Source organism: Phaeoacremonium minimum, assembly GCF_000392275.1.
Source record: "Phaeoacremonium minimum UCRPA7 unplaced genomic scaffold PA7_03_scaffold_448, whole genome shotgun sequence".
NCBI classification, from domain to species: Eukaryota; Fungi; Ascomycota; class Sordariomycetes; order Togniniales; family Togniniaceae; genus Phaeoacremonium; species Phaeoacremonium minimum.
In genome coordinates this window covers 1-18238 of record NW_006921350.1, presented here as the reverse complement: position 1 = coordinate 18238, position 18238 = coordinate 1, and the positions used below count along the sequence as shown (strand labels likewise).

The 18238-nt window shown below is 48.4% G+C and overlaps 2 protein-coding genes across 2 annotated transcripts; both read left to right on the top strand.

Moving 5' to 3' along the window:
* Positions 1–1874: 1874 nt before the first annotated feature.
* UCRPA7_5993 (putative high affinity methionine permease protein) lies at positions 1875–4093 on the top strand (the record flags this gene model as incomplete). The annotated part of the gene is made up of 8 exons (XM_007918535.1): positions 1875–1955; positions 2024–2138; positions 2520–2615; positions 2682–2938; positions 2999–3092; positions 3150–3461; positions 3518–3770; positions 3826–4093. The coding sequence occupies 8 exons, from the start codon at positions 1875–1877 to the stop codon at positions 4091–4093; spliced, it is 1476 nt and encodes a 491-aa protein (XP_007916726.1).
* Positions 4094–17394: 13301 nt separating this feature from the next.
* On the top strand, positions 17395–18224 carry UCRPA7_5992 (putative serin endopeptidase protein; the record flags this gene model as incomplete). Its single annotated transcript, XM_007918534.1, has 4 exons — positions 17395–17535; positions 17605–17946; positions 18002–18065; positions 18118–18224. The coding sequence occupies 4 exons, from the start codon at positions 17395–17397 to the stop codon at positions 18222–18224; spliced, it is 654 nt and encodes a 217-aa protein (XP_007916725.1).
* Between the last annotated feature and the right edge of the window lie 14 nt (positions 18225–18238).

Below are 18238 nucleotides of genomic sequence, written 5' to 3'. Positions count from 1 at the left end.
AGATTCCCTTGTTCCCGCGAGGCAGGGTTGACGAACGTATGGATGCGGCGGAAAGAGGGTGTGATGTTTTGCATCAAATTTTCAGATGTGAAATACGCACGGATGACGGCGAAAACGGACAATTATGGCTCATGGCCTCAAAATCTCGGCAGTGCATGGACTGTGGCAGAGCCGACGAGGAAATGATTGATGACTTCTTCGTAGACGTGTGGTCTCACGAAGTGAGGTCGTCATGGAAGATGTGGCGCTACGATGATCGAATGGCCGCTGCTTTAAGCATCCGCCTTTCGTTTAGAACGACACATGATGGGGACGATCATCTGATATTTGCAACGCATCCGATTGTACTGCCAATTCGATGTTGCGATTCGGACGCTAAAGACACTTGGATCAACATCTCCCGCGGATGACTTCGCTTCATTCTGACATCGATGGATTTCAAGAGGTCATCTGTACACTTGGCTCGGCGTACAGAAGTCTCAACAACCAGTATGAGCCCCTGCCAGAATGATCTTGGAACCGCCGACTTTGCGACTCATCATTGCTCCTCTCGAGCAGTGGCGTTGTCTAGTCCGGCCTTTTCTGGGGTTAAGTTGTGGCAGGACATAAAACAGAAAAGCATTTTTGGAAGGCAAATCTTAAAAGACTCAAAGCTTTCGGATCGAGTTTCGCTATCAGCAGTGGTAGCTATGCTCGGGGAATCACATCCTAAGCATAGGAGGACTTGATGAGTTCAGTAGTCTTTTTGAGCAAGATAGTGGCAATTGAATATTGACATTCTCTTCCAACCTGTTCCCTTCGTGCTATATTCCCTCAATCGATGCGCTATATTCGCCCGATGACTGTAAATATTACTTAAAAATCGCGACAAACTCCTAGCTCGCTACGAAACATTTTCGGACTTGTAGGCTCCTACTCGTTCGGTGCCAGTGATTCATCGGCTGATTATAGCGACAATAGCATGGGGGTTACGCTCAGCTGATGAATCTCACAGGAAACAATAGTCTACCCAAGAATGCAGCTTGGATCATGCAACATGAGGCTTCCCACCAGTGTAGTTGTGCGTTTCTTCATTCGATTCAATCCAGCCGATGCGATCGCCGCAACTCCTCCGGAAACGAAGAGCAATGTAACCCTGATGTTGTGACATTGCATCTTTTTGAAGCAAGATGGCGAAGAGAGGTATCACCCTGGACATGTTAGCATCACTTAGAGTCACTAACAGCGACCCGCTTCTGAAGTGAGCAACAATGTTAGTATCGGCCCCCTGAGCCAACATGATACGTCGCAACCCCCACCCACGTCGATCCCGTCCCCCGGCCCAACCGTCCAGACAATCTCCCCGGGGCCTGCCAGACTCGGCAGTCGTTTGGTCAGCCAAGTAGCTTGGTATCTGGGCGGTGATAGGCAGTGGGGCAGCTCCCACTGCAGTGGCCGGTAGAGCCACAAAACGCCCATCACGTAAAGCACAGTAGAGTTGCAGACGTCCATGGATGGCGCCTTTAGGGGTCCCGATGAGATACCGTGCGTGGGCGAACCACATGCAGCGGCGAGCCAGCGCCTCGCTCTGACCGAGCTGTTCAGCTGAGAGCTCTGTTAGGAAGGTCGCAGTTCTGTGGCACCGTCGTCACCATCGTACCACGTTGTGCCGTGCTCGCCAGGGCTCCGTGTTGCTGCTGCTCTTGAGCTCTGAATCCGAGGCTTGGGGATCATCCGCGGGGTTGCCGGATTGTATAAGTGCCTGTATATAGCCACCTGTATGGTGTCATACTTGCGACTTCACATGTTTCAGTAGGCCTAGGAGCTCAGGCGAATATCTTCTCGAGAGTCGGCGACATCTTTGAATTGACGGCCATCATCAAAGTGTCGCGACGATGTCGTTCAGACTCCCCTTCAGCTTCCGCAAGAACGCCGAGGCAAACGATGTGCCTGCAACCAGCGATGCCGCCAGCGAGGTGTCGGACGGCAGTCTTAAATATGTCTTTGAGCAGGGCGGCAATGACTCATCGCGCCGTCGTACCAGGAGGCCACCGGTGCTCCGGTTGAGATCGATTCGCCGCTGGGCTATCAGGTCGGTGCCGTCACCATCATCTTCCTGAACATCAGCAAGATGATTGGCACGGGCATCTATTCCACACGTAAGAAATACCTAGCCTTGCATTTCCTGGACAGGCAGTGTGGTCAGGTCCGGGCTAATCCAGACCCGCACGAACAGCGTCGAGCATCCTTCGCGGCACGGGTTCCGTCGGCTTGAGCATGATCTTTTGGGCATTGGGCTTCCTGACGTCTATATCGAGTTTGTCCGTGTATCTCGAGTACGCGTCGTATTTTCCGAACCGGTCAGGCTCGGAGGTCGTGTATCTCGAGCAGGCGTACCCGCGGCCGAAGTTCCTCTTCCCGACAACGTTTGCGGTCCAGTCGGTGCTGTTGTCGTTTAGCAGCAGTAATGCAATCGGTAGGCTTTCTAGAAGTGGACGTCGTTATATAGCGTGTGGGGACTGATGCTGTTGACTAACTAGTGCTTGCGCAATACCTCTTCCGCATTAATGGTCACACGCCGACTGCTTGGCAGCTCAAGGGCGTGGCAGTAGCGGGCTACACGGTCGCTGTTCTGTGTAAGTCGTCTTAGCAGGATGGTCTCGTGAGATGAGACCCAGTGACTAATGAACTTTCGATCATAGTTGTCGCTTTCCACACACGGGTCTCCTTCTGGCTGTCTAATGGCATAGGCATCGTGAAGGTGGTGACACTTGTGTTCATCGCGATAACAGGCTTCGTCGTCCTCGGAGGCAACACGCGCGTGTCTGATCCCCATGAAAACTTTCGAGATGCATTCCAAGGTCATGCATCGCCTTACGGTATCAACAACTCTCTGTACAAGGTCATCTTTGCTTATGCAGGCTACGAGAATGCGTTCAATCTCGTCAATGAGGTCAAGGTATATAAGACGCTGCTACAGTAACTACTGAATAAGGTGCTAATGCCATGTTTCTCGAAGAATCCGATCAAGCAACTCCGCCGAAATGCTTTCATTGCGTTGATTATTGTGACGATTTTGTACATTCTGGCTAACATTGCCTACTTTGCTGCTGGTAGGCTTGTCATGACCCAGATGTAACATGAGTGACATTGCTAATAATTCCTTCCAGTTCCCAAAGCCGACCTCGAGGCCTCCACCCAGGTTGCGGCCAGTCTCTTCTTCACCAGCGTCTTCGGCCCCGGCAAGGGAGTCCGAGGTCTCAATTTCCTGATCGCTTTGAGCTCATTCGGCAACCTCATAGCCGTGCTCCTGGGCACGTCAAGGTTGATTCGCGAGTGCGGCAGACAGGGAGTGCTTCCGTATCCACGCTTTTGGGCGTCTACCCGGCCATTTGGCACTCCCTTAGGGCCGTACTTTGTCAAGTGGATTCTGACTCTTCTTATGATTTTGGCTCCACCTGCGGGAGATGCTTTCAACTTCAGTAAGTCATTCTCCACACTTTTATGATGCTTGTTCACGCATACTAACCGCGAAAAGTTGTCGACTTACAAGTCTACCCCTCCGCCTTCTTTGGCTTGACCATGTCCATTGGCCTTTACATCGTTCGTTGGCGTCGGGCCCGCCTTAACCTACCGCGCCCAGAGTTTAGAGCTTGGGACCCAATTGTCATTTTCCGAATTCTCCTCGATCTATTTCTTCTGGTTATGCCGTGGTATCCTCCGGATGGCGGCGCATATGCTGGAGATGTCAGTTTCTGGTATGCCACCTATGCAGCAACGGGCATCGGAATGTAAGTGATTCTCCTCTGTACTATCATTTGAGTGCAAACTAATCGGGAATTTTAGTCTCGTGGCCTGTGGTATTTATTACAGCTTCTGGATCTACATCATTCCAAAATTGAAAGGTTACCGTGTGCGGCAGGAGGTGCTTTTCCTCGAGAATGGGGCCCAGAGTCATCGTATCATCAAAGTTCCCATTGAGAAGCTGCCGGAGTGGGACAGGACTCATGATGCCGTCGGCAGGTTACGTCGTCGGCAGGTGGGAGAAGAAGGTAAGGTCAGTGAAGTTGGTGGAAGTGAAGACAATTCGGAGAAGAATGCTGTACGTGTTTGAGCCAAAACAGAGACCTTTCAGGGCCGCAAAGTATTGCTTGGAGATCTTTTTCTACTGAGGTAGCTTGACGTTGGAAGGAGGATGGCTGGGGACAGTCAATAGCTTGTGATGTTGTCAAGAACATTAGATTTGAAACTCATATCCACGATCGTTCGCTGCACACTTGCAATTTCTCGTGATTGCCAAAGAGTTGTTCCTAAGTCTATCTGACGATGCTCTTGCACCCCGCTGCTAGTTGCTGATGAGGGACGCTGCAAATGAATCTTCATCGTCCCTGTTTGACTCTTCTTCATTGGTTATGTCGACGGAGAGACTAACATGTCATTGGTACGACCAATAATACAACGGCATAACATCTGAGTTAGTGTCGCCGCTTAAGCTTACCTCGAATAGGCAAAGTTGGGGTGTATGATGGGTTGAATGAGATGGCACACATGAGATTGGTTTATATCCTTCTCCAGTCCTAATCTGACTCTTGTCGCCACCTATCAGAGAAATCACTGTATCATCCTCCTGTTGTAAGTCCAACTCCAAGCTCTCCGTTCTTAGACAGTATCGAGATTGGACCTTTTACTTTAAGATCAGAAGGTTATTCCTCTCTGAAAGTTTCGTAGGGTCTCCATATGGACGTACGGATTTGATAGAGTATCACTTACTGTTACCGGCTAACTTAGTTGGAGGCGGGTTTTCTTGAGGTGAAAACTGTAGCTTTATTGTACTGGTTGTCGGATGCGAAGCTATGCAAAGGCCATGGTGGAGCGACTAAGAGGTAGCTCTGGTAGTCCTACAGATCCGCCGCACTTACAGTAGCTTAGTCGAAACATTAGTGATGACGTAGACGGTATCTTGTATGTGTTTAAGCACATAATATAAACATTATAGCTATATACTGCCCTTTGTGGAATAAACCACTCGTCAACACCAGGCAGCTTAGTCCAGCTAGGGTGTTATGTGATCATGTCGAGGGAAATTCTTAAAAGACAGCTGTGTTTAAGCCTCCATCGTTTCGCGCGCATGTGGGATAAGAAGTCTTTTGCCCATCAATGCAGTCCGGAGACTGCCGGATGCAGGATTGCTAGACATTCGGAACGGGTCCTTTGAATGTCCGATGCACTGTAGCACTTCGACCACATTTCGGTGTAAGACCCGGTAAGGCATAGGGTGTTTGCTGGAAGCGAAAGCCAGAATGTTTCGTCAGGACTCTGACCGGCCCGCCGATTTTATGTTTTCGCCTCCGGATGGGAGATTGTGCCGAGTTGGGCTGAAGTGCATTAGCTCGTTTCGGAGGCCGCAAATAGTTTTGTCGATGTAGTCTGGGGATGCATGGCGGACTTGAGGTGACTGCAAAACGCCAATGGGAATCGCAGATAACCGTATTTGCGCAGAACCACCCGCACCTTAGTCAACTGATCCCGCCAGTAGCGCCAGAGTCGGTCTACCCCAAGTACATCACGCTCTCGAGTGTCGTGTATCCCTTCATGACCGATTGTGACTGAAATCACATGGCAGCAGACAGAGACTTAATCACTGGGTATGGGCATATGAAGGGCGCATTTATGTAAGATCGAGGTGGTGAGATCTGAGGATAGAAGCAAATCAACTACATGCACTAGCAAGTACAACGCCCTGGAGGACTGTCTATCTTTATTGAAATGAATGTGGTGCTGCTTTGCTGGCAGGACGTCTTGCCCATAGTTACGGGGCGTAACTTTGCGGAGAGAGCACCCCACTCTTCACCGTGGGTGGTGCCTTGTGCATCGAGGCCAATTTTTCCCGGGAAGGTCTGCCAAGGTGCTTGATAACAAGCTTATCCAGCCAATCTCTTGTACCAGCTCTCTCTGGGCGGCGTTTCTCGGAAGGTGGGCAGTAGAGAGCTGCTTCGAGGGTGTTGTCCTGTCATACACCGCGAGTTGGGCCGCAATCGGAACGGTATCCAGTCGTCGAATCCAAAAGTCCTGACAGATGTCGGTCGGTGTCTGGCGAGCTGTCTCGACCGCTGCCGGTTCATTGCTGTCATAGCCCGCGTTCTATGCGGCTCCTTCACCTACGCACGTCATAAGGGGTTGTGCAGCGAGGACTCGTCGGCGCGATGCAGGTAGCCGCACTCTCGCAGGCATTGCCCTTCATAACTTTGTACGAACAGGGTCTCCAACCCGTACGATATACGCTTGCCATGCCATGGCTCTTCAATCCAAGAAGTCTCTGCATTGAACTGGCATCTCCCTGATGAGACGCTCCGTTTCCGCTTGACTAGTCTCCCACTCCCAAGTGATGCACAGTATAGTACTCAAGTCATCTGCAAGCTCGAATCTCCTTCCTCGCACTGCTTTGGGGGCCTGGGAGGGTGCATCACAGCACACAGCTGTGCGAATGCACATGGCCTCACCAGAGCAATAAGTGTCCAAGAACCGCAACTGTCTTTAGAGCATGATTCGATCGATTGGGCACAACCGGCCTCAAAAGAATTCGCCAAAATGGACCTCAGCAAGAATAAACTCTCGATGCTGTCCTGACCGACTCTTCTTTCTTTCTTTCCTTCCTTCCTTCCTTCTTGTCGGAGGCTTTGTGTTCTTGGAGGAGTCGTCTGTCGCCATCAGCGAGTCGGTGGGTGTTCTCTCGCATCCAGTGCTGCATCTAATTACTCCACCGCGCAACTGTCAACCACACTGCCAGACCTACCTTAGAGCTTACCTAACCTTTGGGGCCGCCCCGCATCCTACCCCTGACTAATCATGCCCTGAGTGGGACGAATCTCTGGAAGAAGCGTAATTCCCTGCCGTTGACCCCTGCGACTACGGAAGTCATGGTGGCCCGTGCATCCCAGCCCAGCGATACCAAGGATCCGCCTCATGACTTTAGCGAGGGCTATATCAATGGCTTGGAGTTCAATACTTCTCGAAACTATATTAATCATACTCAATTGTCTTTAACTGGACTGGAAGATGTTCATACGTACCATGAGGAGCAGGATTTTGCTCCAGAGTTCCCAACTTCTGACGATGCACATTGCATGGGAATCGGACATGGAGGCGTGGCACATTCCATGTTGATCTTTATGGGCAGAGCAGCCTCCGCTGGGTATTCGGGACCTGAACTTCAGGTACAGGCATCATTTCAGTCGTCCCCTTACTCAGATGCCCATATCATCAATACGGGTTCCGTCGATTTGTACCAGACCCAACATGATAATTGGCATTTCCAGGGTGCCGCACATCCCAACATTGGAACTCCAACTCAGCCTCTGGTCCCATTTGTAGGCGCTGGCTTGTCGGCAGCCTATTCCAATGCAGTGGTCGTCGGTGATGCCGAAATCCTTGAACTTCAGTATTATGATGGCAGAAGTCCGTCAACGTCCCAGGACACCGATCGATCTTGGCCGCTATCCGATCTCTCAACGACGTGTTCCACCCCCGAGGACAACAACAACTTCGGCATGGTCAACGGTTTCGAATTCCCCACGAGCCCGGGCCAGCCGTTCAGCCATCAATCTGAATGGATCCAAGGATCTGTCACAGATTCAACGAGGACCATCACCGGGGATTTCCAGTAAGTGTTTAACTATGCCGAGTTGGATTGGTCATACCGATCATTAATGACACTAGACCACCCGCAATTCCAGAAAGGATTCGTTGCAATTGCGGACGCGATTTCGCTGAGGCTCGGTCGCTCCAGCGACACCTCAACACAGGTGCCTGTGGTCTCAATTCCGGCCCACCTCCCGTGTACATTTGCTGTTGTGGCAAAGAGATACCCCGGAGGGACAACCACAAGCGTCATCTCCGCACCTGCAAAAAGCCAGTTGTGTGCTCCGAGTACAAATGCAAATGTACCGTGGGAAATCCAGAGCTTGTGACACACCTTAAACACATCGATAGTTGTGGTAGTCGCTCAGTCGGTCGACCACGAACTCGCTGATGAAGTAGCAGAAACGGACGCTTTTGATGGAGAGGAGGACTGATGTTCTGGTTACTTTTGACTGGGGTTACTCTATATGATCACCGGTGGCTCAAGCTCTTTAACTATTATCTCCCTGTCTGCCTTCCCTACCAGCGAGACATCGTCGTTCCTTTACACACTCTCTTTCTTTTAAGGCCTTCTGTGGTGTCGTCTTGAAAAGGCGCCTTACATTTTCCTTCTTTGTGTTCCTGTTGTTCGTATTTCCCAAGCTCTACGATCGTATGTGATTTGGTGTTGGCAGGTAGATCAGACATCCTTCAACAAGTGGATATTCGGCTATGACATGTGGTTAACTTAAAGATTCACGATATTCCCTAACAAGGATTTGCTCGTGAGACTGTGTTTCCACAATGGTCGTTCGGCACAACTTGCGTTGCTCTTCAACAGAGCAGCGGTTATCCAGTTTCCTTTCAATTAAAGTTGTATGTTTTGAGATTCGGTTTCATTTAGCCTGTGGTTCTTTTCCGAAGGATAGTTGGAAGCATTCGGTCGTTCAAACTTATTCTTCATGCTCAGTCCAATATGCTTTGCCTCAAAAGATAACAATCATTCAATGCCACGAAAGCTGTATACCTTCAAATCTTTCTGTTTATTGTGTTGGTTAGCTATCGATCCTCATCATTCGAGAGTCGTCAAAACCCAAGGCAATGTGATCTTGTGTGTTCAGAAAGCAGAAACCGCCGATGAATACTAGACTCTCTTCGCTGGACTTAAGCCCATCGAGTTTCAGGCCTCTCAAGAATCTGTAATGACAAATTATTGTATTCATGAAATCAAAAGCAGCATCTTGCGTTGCATCCGTGGTTCAATCGGTACTCCAACACCTCCAAATACAAATACAATAGCTAGAATCAAGAGAAGCGCCTTAGCTTTTCCTTGCAGTTTTCACATTTTAGGGCTTGATGCTCGGAGGTGTTAAGTTGCGCCAACTGAATCATTTGTTGCTGAGAACTTCATATTTTCGTCTCAGTTTGAATACCCTCTAACTCTCTGGCACGCTTTTGTTGCAAAATTTACGTTTTGTTATTTTCAATCGTAACGTCAAGTAGTTGCGGACTTCAAATCTTATTAGTGAAGTCTTACAAAAGACCTATCTTTGGATGCATTCATATATTATCAGCGTTCTAAAAGCTGGCTTAGTTGGGTACACAACCAGTCTATAATTGTTCTGAGAACAGACAGAATTTTTATCAGGTGCTGATATCATCGGTCTACAGGAGCGCGAGACATGAAAATAAAACTCCGTTGTTGGATTATCATAGGAAACTGTTCTGGCCGACCGTTGCGAAATCCTGGCAAGATTGCATCCACATAAGGGCAAATAACTCCCCAGCCTCCGGCTTGGACATGAGGTATGCTGATCTGCCAAATTTGCGTGGTAGGTTCTTCTCTGATGGCAAATAAAGAATGCGTCTGACGAGTCGTGCTCGAGATAAGGCATGAGGCCGAAAACATTCAAAGGCCACGAGCCTCGCGGTGTCCTTGATGGTGGTCCGTAGGATTAGAATCGAAACATCGCCGTGCGTGTCTTGAGTGTGTACTCAAACCTGTGTAGTGCATTACGGGGCGAATATTCACAGGTGGGGTAACACGAGATTGGGCACTTGGGCATTGACGAACAAGCTGAGCCCACGAGAATTAGTGTTTCTGTACTACCAAAGAATACTCCTCGACTAAACTTCCTTCGTGGCAAAAACGATCCGATTTGATAATAAAGAAGTAGAATAGGTAGGGAGGTTTCTCACAACTCATTCGCTTTCACATTCTCATTCTCGAGCTCAGATGACTCAACCAATAATGAGTCTCAATAATTGGCCTCACGAAGCCAGTGGCTTTTGAGGCCGGTTTTTCCTATTGGGCGACCCGATTGGTACTACGCAACTCTCAGTCTTTCTGATCATTTGATTGGAAAAAAAGAATGTGGCGCAGGAGAGGATACCACTGTAATGCAGAAACTTGCTGCAAATATGATTTGAGTTTTAGCCAGGTTTTGAGGCCAATTTTGACCTCAGTCTTGCCTTGCCTGAGTATCCGTCTTGATGCTGCTTTTGCAGTTCACCACATGTAAGGCTATGCCTTGCCATCAATTGATAGATAAATATCTCGTCTAATTTGCTTGTAGACGGCAAGTAATCGAGACGGTGCTCGAAAGGCTTTCAAAGATGCAACTTGCACCTAAAACCTCCTCACGCAATCACTTTTCACAGTAGACGCATCGACGTCTTTGAAAGACTTCGCAAAATACCTCTAATAAGGTGGTTGAGTTAGAAGCTACTATAAAAGTTGAACGAATATAGCTTCTCGCACAGAGGCTATACGGAATATGGGCGTCTCACAGCTGGCTACGGCTTGCCTTGAAGAACAAGCTTGGACGTATGTTATGAAAATATAATGGCTGCAGTATTGGCATCTAACTGATGTTTAATTTCATTAGCTCGCCTGTGTCTAGAAGGGTCAACGAGGCCGGAACACTTGCTTCGAAACATATTCGAAGCAAGCTAATTTTACGTGGGGTTGTTGATGACGGTGGCCGTAGGAGCCGGAATTCAAGGCAGGAAAGAACTTTGGACGACGCAAGATTTCATCGATTACCAACTAGAGTAGATGACGGAGAAACACGGTTAGACGCCTCATGTAGTGAGTGGCATAGTGCCAATTTCGGAGTACCTCAAAACTTCCATCCTGTGTTTGGGAGCATGAGCTACGCCACAGCGGCATCCGTTGGGCTGGACATTCCAGAAAGCTTGCCAAAATACGATATCGACAGGCTTACCATGACTTGCTCGCCTGTTGCGTCTTTGCATTCACATGTTTATTGCGATGATTGCATAGCTGACGATGATCTCAACAAATACAAAAGCACCCGAGTTATGGAATTGGAAAGAAAGTCTATAACAGCCAAGGGAATTCGTCAACGTCAACGGCGTCAAAGGAGACGGCAGGAGAGAAGGACAGCTTTTCATGAGTATTATTCAAACTCGCAACATTCACAATACGATTAGTATATTGGCAGAATTGACACTCTTTAATGGAGGCTTCTTTTAGACTTTATTGCGGTGGGCTTTTTCACTGACAACACGCATTGATAGCAGCCCGAGATACTCGCTTTTTTCGGCTCAATGACTTCCTCTCGTTTGTATTTCAAATTGATTTCGAGTCTTCTTCGGTTTCTTTTTCTTTTCAAGACCTACCAGTACCACATAATGCATCAACTTACACACATTGATAATAGAACTCACCAACGTAAACGACGTAGAGAAATCAGGAAACTACATTTCCTAATACCACATTACATTGTGCATGATGGGCGCCTGCAATTGTCCGTGAACCAAGGTTGATAATTGCTATTTTGATATTTTGTGTCGAGGATTAGGTTATACAGGCCCATCACAAAGAAGTCAGCCGATAAATAATGTTTCTTAGATATCTAGGAGAGCCATTTGATCATAATCTTAGCCCAGTGATCTGGCATTAAATTCATCCGAGAACACATTGCCAGTTTCTAGCGGCGTAATACAGCCTCAAAGGTTGCGGCATTTTCGAGGCCTAAGTAGAACATTGTTCCTTTGTCTTCTGTTTTATCCAATCCTCTTAGCACTTTTCGTTCATGAAGCAGTTTTGTATATTAAGACTAAAACGCTGCCTTGCTTAATGGTAGTTCTGCATTCTTCATATTGAACTCTGCTTTCTTTGTCGTGTTTAAAGTTACGTCACCGCTAAGTCACTCGGGGCATGGATTTATGAGATGCTACGGCGAGAAATCTCCGTCCGTGCTCGTTCATTGTGGACACAGTAAGTCACAGATGAGTTTAATATGTTTGCACTTTCCATATTTCCTTTCTTAATATGATAAGGCAGACACTAGTCTATCCTAGATTGGAAGAACTTCAGTGTGTATAGCTATTCTTATCATCTAAGTTGACCAAAGATAATCTGAGATACCGATGCCATAACGGTACTCTCTGGATTGATTTTAAGACCCCGGCGAATTGATCACTGACCTTGTAGTAGTTTCTCGATCTATCAATCCCCTCGCCACGAGCCATGAAATAGATGTTTCGCCAAAGCAGCGTCAGGAGTCGTTCCATCGTTTGTGCTGTTGGAATGTGACTGGCCCATTCCAAAGCCATCAATAGTGAGGACTAATATATCCCCATATAGTTTCGGCTCCGTCATAAATGACAGGTCTTTCGTGCTGTTCAGCGAGGAGTTGAATAACTGAAGTTGCTCGAAAACAACATCGGTCCATGCAGCCGGTCCTGTCGAGTTCATAACCTCAAAGCTGCTTGGATTTAACTCGGCAACCGGAATACCATAGGCCTCGGACAAGCCCTGCACCGACTCAAGCACACGATCAACCATCTTCTCAAAGACCGGATGGCCTGGCGCCGCCGCAATAGTCCATTGACAGAACTGGAGCCAGTGTGGTATGTCGGCCCACTCGCCACCGTCAAGGCGGTCAAATTCGATCCCTACAATTAGACGAGCCTTGTCTTGGTACTGTACAGGCACCCATGAATTAATGGGCCTTAGTGCGACCGTGTCGGTGTCTGTGTATACACCCCCTTCAACATCGAGAATGAGGTAACGGAGAAGATCGGACTTCATTCCAACATTCGGAATAGCCTTATACGCCTCAATCACTTCCGGTCTGTGGGCAAAATGTCTTTCAACGAAATCTTGGGCACCCTTCTGGCCCACAAGTGTGCTGTAAGCTCAAGATTAGCTGGTTGTATTTCGCTAAATCTGTGTACTTTTTAGTACACTGCTAGTAGTAGGTAATCCTTTCGACTGAGGGGAGAGAGGGACGCCGTGATTAATTTACCCTGAAGATACTTACTATGCATAATCAGTGTTCAGGGTCAGCCACGAAGCAGTGCTTTCAATGGCCTCGGGCTGTGGCACATCGTCGAGCTTCTTCGGCAGTATTATCTGCCAGATTTTGGGGGCGATAAGTTGGCTGTTGTTGACAAAAGAATGCTGTTTCGCCCATTTAGATTCTGTTTCACCACTGTCCAAGCATGTCTGCGATATCTTGTTCGTGTAGAAGACCGTAGGAAAATCGTCGTAAGCCCCAATATCACTGTGCGACCATATTGTCACGAGCAACAAGAGGGCGAAGACAGTCGTGAGGTAAAATCGGTACCGGCGCCAAGTCAAGTGATAGAGTTTTTGCGCCCTTAGAGATGACCTTACTAATTCTGACAGGTACATGGGTGTGAGAGGTCTTGCAAGCACCCTGACTCGCGAAGCCTGGACAGAAAAGAAAAGCTGTCAACGAAAAGGCTGTGATCTAGCATCGAAGCGCATTGATGGGCATCTTTGAGGAGGAAAAGAGTGAAGAAAATGAGCCAAAATACAGCGCATTTCTCTTGAGCCCCCTATTGCAAAACCCAAAGGAGCATCAGGACCATTTATGGCCGCCCAAGGTTCCATGGTGGCAGGCGCCAAGCCTCCATCAGCACACAGCAGCTCGTGCCGCTGCATAATAATTCTAGATTCGTGCCAATAATCAGGCAAGCGACGCCCGATTTGGCATTGCGATAATTAAGCGCTCAGCCCAGCCCGGGCCTGGAGACGCCACCGGGGTCCTTACTACCGAACTTTCCAGCTTAGGAAGGTCTAGTCAAGTATACCATAGACCACTAGCGGAGCATAACCATGTGGTTCAGCTGCAACTTGTTAGCATAATCTGTTCCTGTTCATCACTGACGTTGACGCCATCTCTGAGTCGAGGTTTGAATTCGGGAGAGAAGCGGTTGGCTGTTAATCTAATATGCACGGTTTCCCCGGTTTGCTTATCTGGGAGCGGACAAGGTTTTCCAGATGCCCCTGGTAATACCACCAATTAGCATCAAACCCGTACATTGAAGTCCCCAGGGAGTACCCTGTAATTAGCCTGTCAGAAATAACACTAACCACTAACAGCATTTACGATCGAGCGCTGATTAGTCCGAGCATGCACTGACCAGCGGCGATCCGGCCCACGGCAGGAAGAAAGCCATCATTTATGCTTCTTGTTCACAAGTCAATAGTCTTGAGACTTGCTCAAAGGCAGTTGAAGCCTCAATTAGGATCTTCAATTAAAGTAATCAAGCCCAGGCGATAGTGAATGGGAGTACGGCAACTTGTTCATGTCAAAGGATACCAAATTGTTCAAAAGGCTATTACCGATGGAGGCCCAAAATGCTACCTGGCCCAGACAGCCTGCAGACCGTTAGACATTCTCGGGTCATCTCCGCACACCACCACCACAAGCCCCATTCTGCAGTGGTCCTATTATTAGGGTTTCTATTCTTCTTGTGAACAAGAAACAATGTCTCGAATGATTAGCAGATTACTCCACCACGTTTGGTATCCGCTGCAGTTCTGCTTCTTCCACTGGTTGCTGATTCTTTTCATGCTTGACACTCCTCCATTCCATGCCTATCCCTTCAAGTACTGTGATGGGAGCTAGCATGACAAATTCTAGAAAACAATGCGAGCCGCATTGTATGCCTTTAAGACGGCCCGCACCACTTCTGACCATACTTCTCTGTTATGACAGGCTGCCAGCCCGGAAACGCCATTTCCCAGAACTACTGCGGGATCGACTTTCGGAGCCTTGGTAGCGAGCCGCATCTTTAATCCGGCCTGGAAGAGATTCTGCCCTCCCGCGAGAAAGATTGTGCTACTGATTGTGTGGGCTAAGACAATGACTGATTTACTAAGGGAGATGTCGATACCTTCAAGGGCTGCCTGTGCAGCCATTCTATATGGAACTTGGTCACTGCCTTTCAAGAGCTTTATTCATCTTGACTAACTTTCAGTACAGATTGCCGAACCTTTTTGGCAGGAATTCCAGCTATTGAGTACACAAATTGTTTTGATGAGTGCTGCGAGATGCTATTGAATGCACGAGAATACCAAACTGACCATCTCCTTGTTCAAATTGTGCGGATTGAGCAACTGAGCAACAAAGCACGCAAACTGCTTCTCGACGTGGGTCAGAATCAGATTACAAACAATATGCATGCCATGACGGTTGCTTTGATCTGCAGAGACCTAGAGGAGCTCATCAGTCATCTGCCGCATCATGTGAAGACGGATCTGAGGTCATGGCGCCACATATCTGGTATTCCGCTAATGTCGAAAGATCTTCTCTTAAGTCACTACTAGAAAGTCCTTATTCAGTATGCGAGCCGGCGGACAACTTACTTATGAAATAGATCAGATAACTTCTAGGCCTCGTCGAATGTGGACTTGCTTAGAGCATTGCTCGATTATTCTACGAACATTTCTTCCTTATATCGCCACATATACTTTCAACAATCCCTTTTGCCTTGTTGACACATATCAGCACTGCGAACACTATAACCGCGCGGCTGCTCATGCTGGATGGACCAGATTGGGATTCCTCCACGGCGAGGCAGCTGAGAATTTACCTGATATCCTGCACCGTATGCAGGCCCTGCTTCGGGCTGGTGATGATGTAGCGGGTAGCGATACCGGCTCACAGAGGATGGGCGTGGCTTGCTTGCCGAATATACAGATAAGTGTGGCTGGATAGCAGATTGGTATTTGTCCAAACTTCCCAGTAAACTTCCCATCTCGGGAGAAACGGGAATAGTACCACTTGTACCCCAGGTCTCGATATGCCCAATCTCAGCAAATTTTGTTTAGCTCAGGCTTAGAAGGCAATATTTGAATGTAAAGGCCACGGAGTTGATACTAATACAATACCATATGACCATGTAGCACTGGAAACTTTACTGAATATGGCTAGACATGTGGCAAGCACCCTGCCAGTACCATAGCCAATACCGCAAAGACATCTACGGCACATCACGAAGAAACAATGTACAAGAGCAAGGTTCACGCGACATTGAATCTGCCCAAACAGGTTCGGCAACCTGGAACACGTGTCATTGGGCCGAATTATGGGCAAAAGAGGGTGGCAGTTTCGTAGTTTGACACATGCGAGCGGGCGGCGTGGAATCTTGGCCTGCTTAAAGACTAAGCGGTGGCAGATTGTGCCATCATATCTCCACTTCGTTCGTTGCATCTTTCACGTAGAGTAGCAAGGCCGGCTTGCGCCAGTACATGATTAGGACAGACTAACTGTGGCCTTAATATCTGCCAAAAGGCAGGCACGGAGCGGTGACAGTATAGTCGCAATGACAAGTCCGGCATGTCATTTGTCATGTATTTCAGGTTTTGATAGCGAACTCTGAGCAAGATAGTAAGCCTTGACAGGATGTGCAATGCTCGTAACCTATTCCTAGTCAGGAAGATCAAGTCCGCGCACAAGATAGTCATTCGCGATCTGGTAACCGTTTTCATTTGAACAAAGAGAACTCCGACAATCCCGGGTGAATTAACGAGACCAATTTTCTTCTGGTGAGGAGAGCCAGTGGGCAGCTTATCTATGTGTGAAGGATAATGGGGCTCTGCCAAGACAAATCGCGCCCCCAACAAGGGAGGTGAATGCAAGAAGGATTAAGCTATTGTGTCAAACGCTATAATTAGAGGGAGGTCCCTGCGTACACTCTTAACCAACCGGTTAATGACCGAGATAGTGCGACGATCGTCATTGCGATGGCCTATCACGGGTCCTGGAAAGCACTCCAGGGTGTCATTCGAGTCTCCGCAAGAGAGCAAGGCTGACCCATACTTGCGGGGATAGCAATCATCTGGGCCTACGGTCTTCCGAGCTCATAGCGGTCAAGTAACATGATCCTTACATTGATGGGAATTTATGGCGCAATGGTAACCCTAAAATGACCTCAATTTTGTTAGCCCGCATTCGCCCAGAAATGTAGCCTTGCGGCCTTGTCCGCGAAAAGGGGCTCACACGCTTTGACACAAACAGAAGCACCATTTTCCGTTCCCCGCTCAATGTCCTTTTATCGTGGAGGAGGTCTCCGTTGATTCAACCTTTTCAGTGCATGGACTAGCCCTCAGATAAGCATACTGGGATTGCTTGACATGCTTCGCCTGTCAGCCACGTCCAGACTGTCGGGCTCTCGAATGGGCAGGTGACCTAATGAGCCTTAGCCCATGGAACACAATCAAAGATTTCGGCCGCTGCTTGACCTCGGCCGAACTACAATTTTGCGATACCCCATTGCATTTTGCCTGGCAAGCCTGTCGACGGTGTCTCTTGGCAATCGTAAAAGACCTTCGACATGCCAAATCCGGTATCCTTCTTTATCCCTCTCAAATCCAACTCCGGCTGTTTGTTGCCGACAACAGCGTGATCGAACTTGAAATTTGAGATATTAGGGCTGCCGCTGTCCCAACACTTATTGCAATGGTTTTATGAGCACTACCAGCAAGGAACAGCACCTGCTTCATTTTCCAGAATGAGGCTGTCCTACACCCTACTCGCATTGTCAACAATTGGATGCGGGTTTGCTCTCCGTCATCGCCGGGATAATGACAACGCACAAGTGTCCAATGGCACCGATGCTGTCCCGAAGCGTTTCATCGTTGAGCTCGAGAAGGTGTGTTGTTTGTGCATTGTTCTCCGGATTTGAGAGTGTTGCATACTAATCGATTGCTACCATTTACAGGGTGCAAGTGTCGATGCTCTCCAAAAGGAGATAGCCTCCCGAAAAGGAGCAAAAGTCCTTAAAGTGTTCAATTCCGATGTCTTCAAAGGAATAAGTGTCGAAGCTGAGGAGGACAACATCGACACTCTTCAGTCAATACAAGCCGTATCGAAGGCTTGGTCATCCAACAAGATTAGGCTTGCACCACACATTCCAGCACAATCGTTCAGCGACGATGCGAGTGCCTCCATTTACACCGTTCACAACTGGACTGGCGTGGACAGACTCCATGCGGCGGGTATCAAGGGCAAAGGCGCTGTCGTTGCTGTTGTCGATACTGGAATTTGGTATCCTCATTCTGATGTTCGTCGATGACCCCAAGAACTTGGCAGACATAGAACGTTGACAGAAAGCATAGCTGGGTGGAGGGTTTGGACCTGGTTTCAAGGTCGCAGGCGGATGTGATCTAGTTGGACAGGGATGTGAGTGTTTTCCATCACTATCATTTACTACTCGCAGCTCATGTCCCTCTAGCATGGCCTTTCGAAGGCTCCAAAGAGCCGGATGAGGACCCGCTTGACCAGATTGGTCACGGTACTCATGTGGCAGGTATTGTTGCTGCCAACGGTGATCAGTATTGAAACAGGGCAGCAGT